The 15,083-nt window shown below is 39.1% G+C and overlaps 1 protein-coding gene across 1 annotated transcript in view; it reads left to right on the forward strand.

The window, feature by feature from the left end:
* The window catches only part of CFAP53 (cilia and flagella associated protein 53), a 20,762-nt gene extending 5,961 nt beyond the window's left edge, over positions 1–14,801 (forward strand). Inside the window, exons 4-8 of the mRNA XM_072952255.1 lie at positions 1,504–1,807; positions 4,807–5,025; positions 9,185–9,401; positions 10,614–10,716; positions 14,388–14,801. Coding sequence (XP_072808356.1) covers positions 1,504–1,807; positions 4,807–5,025; positions 9,185–9,401; positions 10,614–10,716; positions 14,388–14,616 — 1,072 coding nt within the window. The 3' untranslated portion in view covers positions 14,617–14,801. The remainder of the gene's footprint in view (positions 1–1,503; positions 1,808–4,806; positions 5,026–9,184; positions 9,402–10,613; positions 10,717–14,387) is intronic.
* The last annotated feature ends 282 nt before the right edge of the window (positions 14,802–15,083 follow it).

Below are 15,083 nucleotides of genomic sequence, written 5' to 3' on the forward strand. Positions count from 1 at the left end.
TAGGTTGTTGTTTTGTTTTGCTTATGGTTTCCTTTGCTGTGCAAAAGCTTTTGAGTGTAATTAGGTCCCATTTGTTTACTTTTGCTCTTATTCCTAATTCCCTGGGTAGACTGCCCTAGGAGAACATTGCTAAGATTTTTGTCAGAGAATGTTTTGTCTGTATTTTCTTCTAGGAGATTTATCATGTCTTGTCTTATATTTAAGTCTTTAAGCCATTCTGAGTTTATTTTTGTGTATGGGGTGAGGGAGTGTTCTAAGTTCATTGATTTACTTGCTGTTATCCAGTTTTCCCAACACCACTTGCTGAAGAGACTGTCTTTTCTCCATTGTCTATTGCCTCCTTTGTTGAAGATTAATTGATCATAGGTCTGTGGATTTATTTCTGGGCTCTCTATTTTGGTCCATTGATCCATATATCTGTTTTTATGCCAATACCATGCTGTTTTGATTACCATAGCTCTGTAGTAGTGTCTGAGGTCTGGGAGGGTTATTCCTCCAGCTTCATTCAAATTTTAGCTTCTTGATGCAGAATTTGATTTAGAAACCAGGAAGACTTGATGTTTATAAAACGTTGCCTTCCATCAGAGGTTCTCAAACTTGACTGTATGTCAGAACCACCTGAGGAGATCTGAAAAAATGTGCATAGGTCCTATCCCCTGATGTTCTGATTTAACAAATCAGGTCTGAGAGAGGGAGAGGGAGGAAGGGGAGAGTGGGATTTTGAACATATCACTAAATAATTCTAATTCTACAGTCAGTGTTGAATATCACAACTCTTAAATTTAAAATGGGCTCAATTGAAAACATTTGAAGAAATTTAAATTACTAAGGCTGGAAGAAAGGATGAAGTCTAAACACTTATTGAAATAGCATTTCTTCTTGAATGATAACATAAGCCTGAGTGTGAAAAGGCAACAACAGTAGGGCTGTTTTCTCAACTGTGGCAGAAACCCCTTCAGTGGACATGTGCCCTGCCAGGAATCCAGAGGCAATGGGGAAACTTCACCATGATATGCTGACTCTGTCCTTGGATCTTTTCTTGGATATACACGCAGGGTCTCTCCCTACCAAAGCCTTAGTTTATTTATAATGTTGCAGAGACCCGTCCCTCTTCTATTCCTCTCAAGTAATAATAGTAGCTACCATTTACTGAGTTCCTATTATCTATCAGATATTTATCTCTGATCCCTACCAGAATCTGAAAAGACAGTTCTTTTACAGATATGGGAACAGGCTCAGATAGATGGAGTTTTTGATCCAAAGTCACACAGAAAGTGTCAAAACCAGGATTCAGACCTGCTCTGCTTGACTCCAGTGCCTGTATTCTGTCTGTGGCACTATGGTGCCTGCCTCCCTGCTGCTCCCTCGTGGGTTTCCCCGGCTTAGATGGCCTACATCCAGGTCTTTAACTTACTTACTTCAGTGTATGACTCTGCAGGCTTGTGCCTAAATAGAGCAATGCCTTATGAAAGGCTGAGTGTCTTTTTTAAACTGTCCTTTCAGGGAACACTGCGAGGAGCTCCGTGTTGAGTTGTTTTGTATCAATCAGAAGACGGTGTGCGAGGAGCGGAAAGCACAGATAGCATTTAATGAGGAGCTGAAAAGGCAAAAGTTGGTGGAAGAGCAGATGTTCTCAAAGCTCTGGGAGGAAGACCGACTGGCCAAAGAGAAGCGAGAAGCCGAAGAGGCCAGAAGACAGAAAGAGCTGGTGGAGAACACACGCCTGGGGCTGAGTGCCCAGATCACCAGCATTCAGGCACAAAGGCAGGCAGCACAGCGGCTGAAGGAGGAGGAGGCGCGCCTTGTGGTGGGTCTTTAGAAACGCTTGTGATAGTATGGTCAGTCAGCTCAGTGGGTGTAACACACAGTCCACAGGCCTGTTACTGTAGAGTTTGCTTGATGGCTAAAGCTGGTTCACAGGGCAACAGACCAAGGTCAGAGCCTTGGATTTCAAGGTCCAGCTGACAGTGCCAACTCATTGTATAGGGCAAGTTACTTCGCTGCCGTGACTCAGTTTCTTCATCTGCAAAATAGGATGTTGTGAGGATGAAATGGGATAATCGTTGGCATTGCCATCGAGGGCTAGTGGCAGTTTGGTAGCATCCCCCCACTCTTTGATATGGTTAATTGACAATTTCCAAATCCTGTGTAAAGTGCTATACAACAGCTACAGTGACACCTCCAGCTACTTTTGTTCCTACAAGGTAACTGTCCCTAGTACATAGGAATTAGAGGTGTCACTGGAAATGTGTGAAAGCAATCGAAAAAGTAGCAATTTTTTTTATGTATATAAAACTTTGAACAACTGATACTTTAATATCACCAAATTTAGGGAAAAGGTAACATTCTCCGGGGAAATGCCAGGTATTGAAATCTGAAACCATAAGAAACATCAAAGGTAAGGTATATGCAGAGCCCCAGAAGTCTTCTCTGGGTTTAAGACTGTTTTATTTTGAAGAGTTTAGTTAGAAGTTCTCTAAGAAAATCAAAACGGTCACCCCCAAACTGCCTTATATATACCTCTTCCTCTGGTGTTAGATACCCAGTGAGCCATTTTTATTTGCCACATTTCTGACACTAGATGTGTGGAGTTTTTTTCTCACACCAAACAGTTCTCTGATGCCCTGCAGACACTGATTAGGTGTCCTACAGTTTGATTCAGTTCTGATACTGTCAGGCTCCACAGGTTGAAGGGCTCCATCCCAGAAGACAGCCCTCACTTCAGAAGTCAGTTACAAGTAGTGGGTCCCTAGGTTGCCCACACTTCTGTCCCACTTGGCTACAAAGTCCATGGTTCTCATGACACCCCCTCAGTTTCAATAATTCACTAAAATAACTCATAGAACTTAGGAAAGTGCTTTACTTACTATTGCCAACTTATTGTAAAGAACACAACTCAGGGATGGTCAGATGGAAGGGATGCAGAGAGGAAGGTATGGGGTGTGGCACACAGAGCTCCCACGCCCTCTCTGGGCACCCCATGCTCCCACCACCTTCATGTGTTTGCCCTCCCAGAAACTCTCTGGACCTTGTTATTTGGGGGTTTTATGGAGATTTCATCACATGGGCACGATTGATTGAATCATTGACGTTGGTGTTTGAACTCAGTCTCTGGCCCCTCTTCCCTCCCTGGAGGTCAAGGGGTGGAGCTAAAAGTTCCAACCATCTGATCACATGGTTTGGTCTTTCTAGTTACCAGCTTCCATCTTGAAGCTATCTAAGGGCTCCAGCCACTGGTCATCTTATTAGGCTACAAAAAATAATCTTATCGCTTTGGTGATTTCAAGGGTTTTAGAAGCTATGTGCCAGGGCCCAGAGACAAAGATAAAGTGTTTATTTTTTATTATAACACACCTAGCTATGTCTATTTCTACTTTCCTTTAAATTTTGGGGGGGGGGGAATAACTCTAGACTAACAAGAAGTTGCCAAAAATATTAGAGAGTTTCTGTGTACCATTACATAACCAAACATTTTATATAGAAGAGAGACTTAGAAAAACCAGGAATTAATATTGGTACAATACTTTCAACTAAAGTTATTCCTTACTTAACTAAACTAAAAACCTTCTATGGATTTCGTCAGTTTTTACATGCATTCTTTGGAGGAAGGGGTATAGGTTTATGAAATTTCACCACATGTATAGATTTATGTAACTAACCACCACCAAAATCAGGATACAGAGCTGTACCGTCATTCAGATAAACCCAGCTACTCCTTTATAGTTATAACCTCTGTCAATGAAAATTCAATTAACAATCAGGTTAAGAAGAAAAAGAGAATTTTATTCAAGCCAAACTAAGGATTATTTATATATGGGAATACAGACTCTCAGAAGCTCTGAGAATTGTTCTACCTGTGAGTAATCAAAGGCACAGTCATACACATTTTCAAGCCAAAGGATCATACGTCAAAATGACACTGACAGCGGCAGGAATATAGCTCAATGGCAGAGTATGTGCTTAGCATGCACGAGGTCCTGGGTTCAACCCCCAGTGTATCTGTTAAAAAATACATAAACAAATAAAAATAAATAAAGCTAATTACACCCCCCCAAAAAAACTCCATGTGAGCCTCAAAGTAAAAAAGCTAAATAATGAAAATATTATGAACAATCATATAAGAATAAATTTTAAAAAATGACACACTGACATTTTACATAAAGTTCCCCAAAGATACGTAGTCTAGCAAGCAGTAAGTCACCATGATCCCTTACAGAGTCTGGAAAGAATACTGGTCTTCTAAGAAGTTACATTGCTGGCATCAGAAGAAAGGAAAAAAAATTGATCTTTGCAGTCTAGTAGGCATTCCCATCTTTGGGCAGGCCTGGTTAATGTAAAATGAAGATGCATATTGTACACTAAAGGGGGAAGGAGGAGGTCCAAGTGGACAGAGAGAGAGGATTTTATGTTTAAATTTTTTGGACTCTTATTGCTGCTTAATAATGTATCTGAATCTAGATATGTAGGTGTGCGTAGAAGACTAAGTTCTGGAAGGCCAGTACACCAAAATGTTGAGAATGGTAGTGGGTGTATGGGTACTAGGATTAAAAGTGATTTTGTCTTTATACTTTAATGCATTTTGAACTCCACAGCTATTTATTACTTTATAACCACACACACAGCAATTTCTCAAAACCTTATTGCTGATTCAGCAATGAAAGGCAAGTTTTATTTCTCAGTGCCTTTAAATCCACGAGTGTGTGTTTCCAAGAAACCCTTTATTCTGACCTCCTGAATGAAATGCACTCGCTTCTTTGTTTTGTCCAACTGTACTGATGCATTATCTTCATTATTGTTCTGCCTCAGGAAAATGACAAAGCACAGGTGAAACTTGAGAATGAACAGGATAAGCTGAAGAAACAGAAGACAAAACAGGAAATTAGGGCTGCTTTACAAAAAGCAATCCAAGAGAAGATGGAACATACTCAGCAGGAATACAGAGAAGAGCAGGATTTGAACATGAAGCTCACACAAATCTCCCTCCAAAACTTACAGGAAGAGGCTGATAAAAAGAAGCAAAAAAGAGTAAGATGTTTATTTGGTGCCTACTGTGTGCTAGCGAGGTTCCTTGCTGTGCTGTCAGTCTTATGGGAGCCAGCCACATGCAGAATAAACCACAGCAGTGCTACCGTAAGTGTGGCCCATGAACCAGCAGCGTCAGCACCATCTGGGGATGTTAGAAATAGACATTCATAGGCTCCAGAATCAGAATCTCTAAATCCAGATCTTCGCAGGGGCAAGAAACCTGTGTTTTATCATGCTCCCCTAGATGATTCTGGTGCTCAGTAAATTTTGAGAACTCCCATTCTATAACACGATGTTAGTACCATGAAAGCAGACGGGATCGCAGGAAGTGGAGTGACTAAGTGTGTCTGCAAGCTGGGTGAGATATCACTGAGAAAGTGGTGTTCAAGTTGGACTTTGAACAATAGAGAGTAGAGAAAAATCATTCCATTATTTATTTAGCTGTTCCTCTGAAATTTGTATTGAACTTTTTAGGGTATAGTGCTTTTCCTACAGGTACTATGATTTGTTTTGTTTTGTTTTGATTGACTTTATTTTTTAGAGCAGTTAGGTTCATAGCAAAATTGAGCAGAAGGTACAGAAATTTCCCGTTTACCCCCTGCCCTAGCTTTCCCCATTCTCAACATCCCCCATCAGAGTGGTACATCTGTTACAATCGACGAATCTGCATTGAAACATCATTATCACCCAGAGTCCATAGTTTATATCAGGGTTCACTCTTCAGTGTTGTAGATCTATATAGGTCTTGACAAACATAAAATGTTGTGTATCTACCATGAGACTATCATACAGAGTAATTTCCCTGGCCTAAAAATCCACTGTGTTCCCCCTGTTCATCCCTCCCTCCACCCCACGCCCCTGGAAACCACTGATACTTTTACTGTCTCCATATTGCCTTTTCCAGAATGTTATATCATTGGAATTACATAGTATGTAGCCTTTTCAGATTGGCTTCTTTCACTAACTAATACACATTTAAGTTCCCTCCTTATTTTTCATGCCTTGATAGCTCATTTCCTTTTAGCACTGAATATATTCTGTTGTGTGGATTTACCACAGTGTATTTATCCATTCACCTTCTGAAGGACATCCTTAGTTGCTTCCAAGTTTTGAAGATTATAAATAAAGTTGCTATATACAATCTTGTACAGGTTTTTATGTGGACATGGTTTTCAAGTTTTGGTAAATATCATGGAGTGTGATTGCTATATCACATGGTAAGAGGATGTGTAGTTTTGTAAGAACTGCCAGACTGTCTTCCAGAGTGTCTATACCATTTTGCATTCCCACCAGCAATGAATGAGCATTCCTGTTGCTCAGCCTCCTTGTCGGTATTTGGTGTTGTCAGTGTTCTGGATTTCAGCCATTCTAATGGGTGTGTAGTGGTATCTCATTGTTGTTTTAATTTTGACTTCCCTGTTGTCATGTGATATGGAGAGTTAAGGGTTCTGAACCCAATTCCAGTGTGTGGAGTGGGGGTTACCCACCACATCACCAAGCAATGCTTAGCACACCAGCTGGGTATCCTACAATTCAATTCAATCCTGGCACTGTCTACCCAAAGATAGCATAGATTCCACAGGTAAAGGGCTCAGTCCTCTAAGACTGCCCTCCACTTCAGATGCCAGTCGCAAGCCCAGGTTGTTACCTCTGCTTCTGACCAGCTGGCTACAAACTGGAAGTTCCAGTGACCCCTCTCCAACTCAGGATGCCATTTGCAAATCCATGTAGTTACCTAACAGACTGGCTATGAATCAGAGGTTCCCATGACCCCCTCCTTGAGTTTGATTAATTGGCTAGAGTGGCTCACAGAGCTCAGGAAACCAGTTTACTCACTAGATTGCCAGTTTATTACAAAGGATATTAAAGGATACAGATACATACCAGATGAAGAGACATACAGAATGAGGTCCTGAACAAAGAAACTTATGTACATCCTCATGGAGTTTGGGGCCTGGCATGGTGGAAACATTCTGGTTCCCAAACCTGAAGCTTTCTGAACTCTCTTTTTGGGATTTGTATGGAGGCTTCATTACATAGACATGATTGATTAAGTCACTGGCCACTGGCAGTTGATCTAGCCTCCAACCCCTCTCTCCTCCCCAGAGATCAGGGAAGTGAGATTGAAAGTTCCAACCCTCTAATCTAATTGGATCTCCTGGCAACCAGCCCCCAACATAAGGTGTGGTCCAAAAGTCACTCATTAACATAATGAGAACTTTGGTGCTCTCTTAGGAATTTCTAAAGGTTTTAGGCACTCTGTGCCCCAAATGGGGATGATGACCAAATACATATTTCTTCCTATAAATCACATCACAAGCATCTTTTCATATGTTTATTTGCCATCTATATATTTTTGGTGAGATGCCTGTTAAGATATTTGGCTCATTTTTTGAGTTTTTTGTTTTCTTATTGTTGAGTTTTAAGAGTTCTTTGTATATTTTAGGTAACAGTCCTTTATTAGATAAGTTTTTGGCAAGTATTTTCTTCCAGTCTTTGACTTGTCTTTCATTCTCTTGATAGGAGCTTTCACAGAGCAAATTTTTAAAATTTTAATGAGATTCAGCTTATCAATTCTCTCTTTCATGGCTTGTGCCTTTGGTGTTTTATCTAAAAGCTTATCATGAGACCCAAGGTCATCTAGATTTTTTCCTTTGTTATCTTCTAGGAGTTTTATAGTTTTGTATTTTACATTTAGGTCTTTGGTCCATTTTGAATTAATTTTTGTAAAAGTGTAAGGTCTGCATCTAGATTCTTTTGTTTGTTTTTGCATGTGGGTGTCCAGTTTTCTGCAACTGTTTGTTGAAGAAAGTCTTTAACTCCATTGCATAGCCTTTGCTTCCTCGGCAAAGATAAGTTGGCTATAGTTACGTGAGTCTATTTGTGGGCTTTGTGTTCTTTTCTGTTGATTTATTGATTTTTCTTTCACCAATTCCATACTGTCTTGATTACTGTAGCTTTACAGTAAGTCTTAAAGTTGGGTAGGATCAGTCCTCTGATTTTGTTCTTGTCCTTAAATATTGAGTTGGCCAATCTGGGTCTTTTGCTTGTTCATATAAACTTTAGAATCAGTTTGTCAATTTCCACAAAATAACTCACTGGAATTTTAATTAAGATTACATTGAATCTATAGATCAAGTTGGGAAGAACTGTCATCTTGACAATATTGTCATATCCATGAACATGTAATATCTCTCTATTTATTTAGTTCTTTTATGACTTTTTTCATCAGTTTTGTACTTTTCCTCATGTAGATCTTGTACATATTTCATTAGATTTATACCTATGTATTTCATTTTTGGGGTGCTAATGTAAATGGTATTGTGTTTTTAATTTCAAATACTACTTATTCACTGCTAATATATGAAAACAATTGACTTTTGTGTATTAACTTTGCAACCTTGATTTAATTGCTGATTAGCTCCAGAAGTTTTTTATTGATTCTTTCAGATTTTCTAGATAGACAACCATGTTATCTGTGAACAAAGTTTTCTTTCTTTCTTCCCTATCAATATACCTTTTATTTCCTTTTCTTGTTTTATTGCATAAGCTAGGACTTTGAGGATAATTTGAAAAGGAGTGCTGAGAGGGGACATCCTTGGCCCTTAGTACTTTTTAAAGTTCCCCAGGTGATTCCAAAGTTTAGCTAAGATTGAGATTTGCTGTTAAGAAGTATCAGGTAGCTCATCTTCCAGTCAGAGACAGTGCTGTAATAGTAGTAGTCACTTACTTTGTTTGTCAGGTTAATATTTCACCTACCTAAATTAAAATAAATGAAAATAAAGATGTATAATTGAAACCTATTTGGAAACTTCTTTGAGAAACACTTTGAATTATTACTATTTGAACTATTCAAAAATGTGTTATAAAACATTTCAAACAGATACAAAGAATGATACAATGAATCCCCATGTGTCCATTACCTAGCTTCAACAACCATCAACCAATAGCCATTTTTATTTCATCTATCCCTCCCACCCATTCCCCACCACCTTGAATATTTTGAAGTAAACCCTAGACCTAATATTTCATCTGTAATGTTCCAGTATGTATTTCTAAAAGGTTGGAATTGTAGCTCTAAAAGATTATTTCAAAACCAATCCTCAGAATCATCCCACCTAAACTTTTAGCAACATTATGTAATTTTTATGTTATGTAGGAAGATATGATAAGAGAACAGAAGATATATCATCAGTATTTGGCACAGCGGCGTGAGGAAGAAAAAGCTCAGGAGAAAGAACTGGACAGAAAATTAGAGGAAGAGAAGGAAAGGAAGTTTGCTGAGAAGGACAAGATGCTGAGACTTGAAAAGGAAGCAAGAAAACAACTTGTGAATGAGGTCATGTGTACAAGAAGACTTCAAGTTCAAGAAAAGTGTAAGGAATGAATTCTAATTATAGTTGGGCCTTAATTCAATTTAAGTAGCAACCAAAATATTTATTGAATAGGTGTTATGTGTGAAATACTATGAGTCTAAAAAGGAGTAAAGCATGATATCTGCTTTGCAGAATTTACCTGATTGAATACTTGAAGTCTAAACATGAAGAGTTTTATATTCCAGAAGATTCTGTGTAGTCATGGAGATGTTTTCAAGGTTAAAGGCACCGTGTGATGTCCTTTGAATGGTCTGTGTGCTTTAGTGATTATATAGGAGGGTGAGAAGTTGGGGCACAGACACACATCTCCCCCTCCTCTTTTTTATCTGCCCTTCATTTCTTTCTGCTGGTGTCTCCGTACTTCCGTACCTGCATACCTTTGCTTGGGTAGTTTTCTCTCCCTATGATGCTTTTGATCTTGAAAATTTTGAACATCCTTCAAGGCCAGCTCAAATGTCTCATTCCTTGAGAGGCCTTCTGTGTTCCTCTGTTCATAATAAATCTTCTTTCTGGGGTTCTCACCATTGCTTAATCACATCTCTATCTTGGCACACCTTTGTATTCCCTCAGCTTCAGACAGTGCTTGGTCACAGAAGGAAGTAGTTGTTTACTAGTGGGGTACCATTGGACTTCACACTAGTTGTCTTTGCAAGAGAAGGCTCATCTTGGTTCCACTGATTAATTTTCCAATCCAGGAATTATAATGGCAGTTCAAAATTAAGCCAGTATTAAATAGAGTTTTAAGAAATGAAAAGAAAGCTTATAAGCTAAAAAGATTTCTGTATTCACTCATGATAAATGTTTTAGAATATATTGAGGAAACATGGAAAATTTAAGTATTTGGAACCATTTATAAACAAGGAAACAAATCAACCATAATTCCACCACCCAGGAATAGCTACTATTCACAACTTTGTGTATTTCCTTCCAGTATTTTTATTATGCATGTTATTTCCCCTTACAAATTAGGATCTTCTTAAGGTTAAGGTTAAGATGAACAGAAAATCTCTGTAGATTGCAGCACATATGAACCTAAACCCTATTCTTTCCTCAATGGAGAATGACTGCTTCTACCTTATTGAGCTAAGATCCAGGCCAGTGATTCTAAGCTCTGCCTTTCTAAAGACAATACTGCATCAATATCCAGAAAGATGTCAGTAAGTGCTTTTCTGAAAAAGGTCATTTAGCAAAAATTGCTTTTGTCTTTTTTAGTGCAACGAAAAGCAAAAGAACAGGAGGAACGTGCTCTGGAACAGGAACGCATAAATAAAGGTCTTAAAGAGCTAAATCGTGAAGAGAGGGAGAATTTTGCAAGGTATGATTTTGTTCTCTTTATCATTACTAACTACCTAAAAAGGGGAGACTTTTAGCATAGAGGAAAATGTGCCTTAATTCATGTATCACTGATATTATTTTACATTTGTCCTAAAAGCTCAATTCAGTTTATAAAATTTCATATAAAAATAAGCACCAACCATCTTGGTAAAATTAAATTCTATTGCCATTGTGTACATTCTGATTATACACATTAGGTATTAAATTGGACAATCATCTTAAAAAATTAAACTAGAAACATTTTTAATAAAATAGGCACCGACTCTGAATTATAATGATATGTCTAGATCTTTAAAAAAATTTTATGGGGGTTAGGTAGTTAGATTTATTTAATAGAGGTACTAAGACTTGAACCTAGGACCTCGTGCATGCTAGGCGTGCACTCTACCAGAGTTATACCCTCCCCTCCATAAATTGTAACGAAATAAGATTTTTCCTTGCATGAAACAAACCCTGAAATACAATGTGACCTAATTAGTTAGATTAGCAGAAATGGCTTATGGGGATATGATTCCATGCAAATGTCCCCAGCAAGATTTTTGTAGCCTCACAGGGCTAGAAAACTGAAATGCTCTAGGTGCTTTGAGATATACCACTTCCCTCCTCTAACAAGTGTCCCTCTGATCACCACGATCAGGCTTAGGTGGAGGAAACAGGCAGCTACCTTCTTGGTGACCTTTTTCAGGTCACAGCAGTTCCTTCCTACCAATGGCCGATACACCCAACTCAGGTGACCAGTGTAGTGAAGAAAGAGAAATTGTCTCCTCTAGTTGAAAGCCACCTTCCCTGCCCCTGAGGCCTGTTCCCTGACTCACCCACATTTGGTACATAGAAATAAGTTCTTGTCTTTGTAGAAAAAGTATGGTTTATGTATCTGAATCTATTGCCAGTTTGGGAGCACTAACAACAATTTCTGGCCTACCCTGCTGACTTCCTGCTACTGCTTCTGCCCTGGAAGTCACTCCTTCTCCTTTTTGAAAAATCTGTTGTTGGAGATGTGAGGGGAACTTAATGAATAGCAACTCTCTTCCTTGCCCAACTTCTGATTCAACTAAGAAATAAGAAAAAAAAAAGTGGGACTGGAAGGTATTATAGTTACCTATTGGTGTATAACAAAACACCCCCAAATCTGTGATTTGAAGTGAGTTATGATTATTTCTCATGATTCTGTGGTTGACAAGGCTATGCTGGGTGGTTCTTGCTTGAGGTTCCCGTGTGGTTCAGGTCAGATGCTGCTGGCTGGGGCTACATCTTCTGAAGGCTCAACTGGAATGGGCACCTAAGATGCCTACTCATGTAGCTGAGCGTATGCTGAGACTGTGATGGGGGATCTCATCTGGAACACGTGGCCTCTCCATGTGGCCTGGGCTTCCCACAATGTGGTGGCTGGTTCTGAGAAGAACCGTTCCAACAGCAAGTTTTCCAAGAGACAAGAGGAAGCTGCCAGGCGTTGAGGACTATACCTAGGTTTGACATAGCCTTACTTCTGTCACATTCTGTTGGTCATAAAAGCATCCAGGGGGCACAGCTAGATTCAATGGGATGGAGAAATAAACACAACCTCTTGATAGGGGAGTAGAGGTTCACATTGTGGAAGAGCATGGGGGAGGGGGGATGTCACTGTGGCCATCTTTGGAAAACAGAATCTGCCACAGAGGCATATGCATGCTGTAATCTTTTTTTTTAACATTTTTTATTGAGTTATAGTCATGTTACAATGCTTTGTCAAATTCCAGTGTAGAGCACAATTTTTCAGTTATACATGAACATATATATATTTATTGTCACATTTTTTTTCGCTGTGAGCTACCATAAGATCTTGTATATATTTCCCTGTGTAATCTTTATTCTGATAAAATCTGATGTTATACTATGGCTTATAGATTGGAAAATGGTAAAACTGCTATGGAAAACAGTAAGAAGTTTCCTCAAAAAATTAAATAGAACTACCATATGATCCAGTAATTCCACTTCTGGGTATATATCTAAAATAATTGAAAGCAGGACCTCAAAGATATTTGTATACTCATATTTACAATAGCCAAGAGGTAGAAATAACTCAACTATCCATTAACAGATGAAGGGATAAACAAAGTGTGGTATGTACATACAGTGGAATATTATCCAGCCTTAAAAAGGAAGGAGATCCTGATGCTACAGCATGGATGAACCTTGAACATGCTAAGTGAAATAAGCCAATCACTGACAAACAAATACATGTGATTTCACTTACTTGAGGTACCTAGAGTAATCAGATTCATAAAGACAGCAAGTAGAATGGTGCTTACCAAGGGCTGAAGGGAGGGGACAAAGAGGAGTTGTGTAATGGGTATAGAGTTTCAGATTTGTCAGGTGAAAAAGTCCTGGAGATCTGTTTCACAACAGTGTGAACATACATAGCACTACTGAACTGTACACTTAAAAACAGTTAAGATGGTAAATTTTACATTATGTGGTTTTTATCACAATGAAAAAAATCACTATAAATTTTTTAATGTGGCTTACATATTTTAAATGTGGCTCATATATGGAGGAAATAGTCTAGTTAATACTGAACAGAATTAGGCAGGCCTCCCCTGCAGGGATGTCGGAGCCAGCCGACAATCAATCAGGTCCAGAAATCTGTGCTGCAGGACTGAGAAAAGAAAGACAAGACTAAAAGGAAGACAAGACTAAAAGCTGGGGGAGAGGGTCTCACTCTAGCCCGCAAGATGCTAGGTCAAGAGTGGACCTCGTGTTTATTTCCAGCAGTTAATTTATATGCTTTTAACCCATAGGCAACAGTATCGTAGGTAACGGATTGTTTTTATGATCTCTTAACAATGTGTACTAAAATCAGTAACTTGTGCATAGTTACATACATCATTATTGTTTATATTTCTCATCAATCAAGACTAACCGTTCCCCATGAGCTAACATTATTGATTACTGTATTGTTCCTCTAGGCTAAGATTTGTGTATTGGTAACTCAGGTAATTGTCGCTAAGATCACTAACTTATGTAACTTGTGTATTGGTAACTCAGGTGATTGTTACTAAGATCACTAACTTGTGTGACCTGTATCTCTCTTTCCAGAAGCCCCTGTTCTTAATAACTCAATGGCATCAAGATGTTTTTCCGACTCCAAATGCACCTGCTGTTTTTCTAACAAAGGGGTGGCGGGACAGAGATTGTCTTTGCTCAGTCAGCCTTAGAGCCTGACGCCCCGCACTCTGGGAGTTTAGGCCCAGTTTCTGTGCTCGGCAGCCCTCAGGTCATGAGTGGCCCCCCGCACAGGGACATGCCCCTTTGACAGAGGGCAGAGAGGAAGTAGGCAGATGAGCCTGTTTCCAGTTTTACCAAAAGATACCTCCCTTCTTCCTTGGAGGGAGTGAGAGAGGATGGAGAGAGACCAAGGACTCTCCACATGGCAGTGAATATTTGAATGTAAAAGAAACAATTCCTACCTAAAATCAACATTTGTTGGAAGATTGTCTTAATTATTATTGTGTAATAAACACTTCGAGTTTTTCATCTTTTTCTTTCCCAGTCACCCTGATTTTAACGGAGATTTTAATTTGACTTCTCAAATTACATTTTAATCATAATGTCCTACATAAATCCAAATGCTTGCTTTCATAATTTTATACTTTGACATGTCTAATACTTCAGACGCTGCAGTTTAGCCCAGGAGTACAGGAAGCAACTTCAGATGCAAATGTGCTACCAGCAGCAGAGCCGGGAAGCAGAGAAGGAGGAGGAACGCCGAGAGTTTGAAGCAGGGATAGCAGCAGACAAGGATTTCCAGGACAAGATGGAGAAGATCCTGTCCACTCGACAGGTGCTGCCCCGGAACATTCATCCCATGCGGAGGGCATGTCCTAGTAAGCTTCCGCCATAGTTTCATAAACAACATATTTTTTTCTCAGTCTTTTATTATTTTAAACTACAGTATGCTTGTGTGTTCCTTTAACTCATGGATAAACTGTTCGTTTATTCTCTGAGTTTGCGTAATTTTATGCTGTGAAATTTTCTTCTTTCAAATTAAACTTCGTTCCTTTTTAAAATTTCATAGACTGACAAATCTGAATGATCTACTTCATATCACACAGTTATTTTCCTGACTTACCTCCATGCCTCCCTTTCTTGTTCATTTATTAATAACTTCACTTTTTCCCATCCATCTGCCCATATGGCCATTTCCTCTTGCCTCCTTTTTCTTCTGTCTCATATACATAATTCACAATATTAGCAGGGCATTTTTGCAGGCAGAGCCGGGACTATCAGCCACTTTCATTAACCCACTTATTCAGTCATTAAATATTTACTGAGTGCCTCTTATGTGCCCTGGATCCTGGCACTTCTCTG

Source organism: Vicugna pacos, chromosome 30, assembly GCF_048564905.1.
Source record: "Vicugna pacos chromosome 30, VicPac4, whole genome shotgun sequence".
Lineage (NCBI taxonomy): Eukaryota > Metazoa > Chordata > Mammalia > Artiodactyla > Camelidae > Vicugna > Vicugna pacos.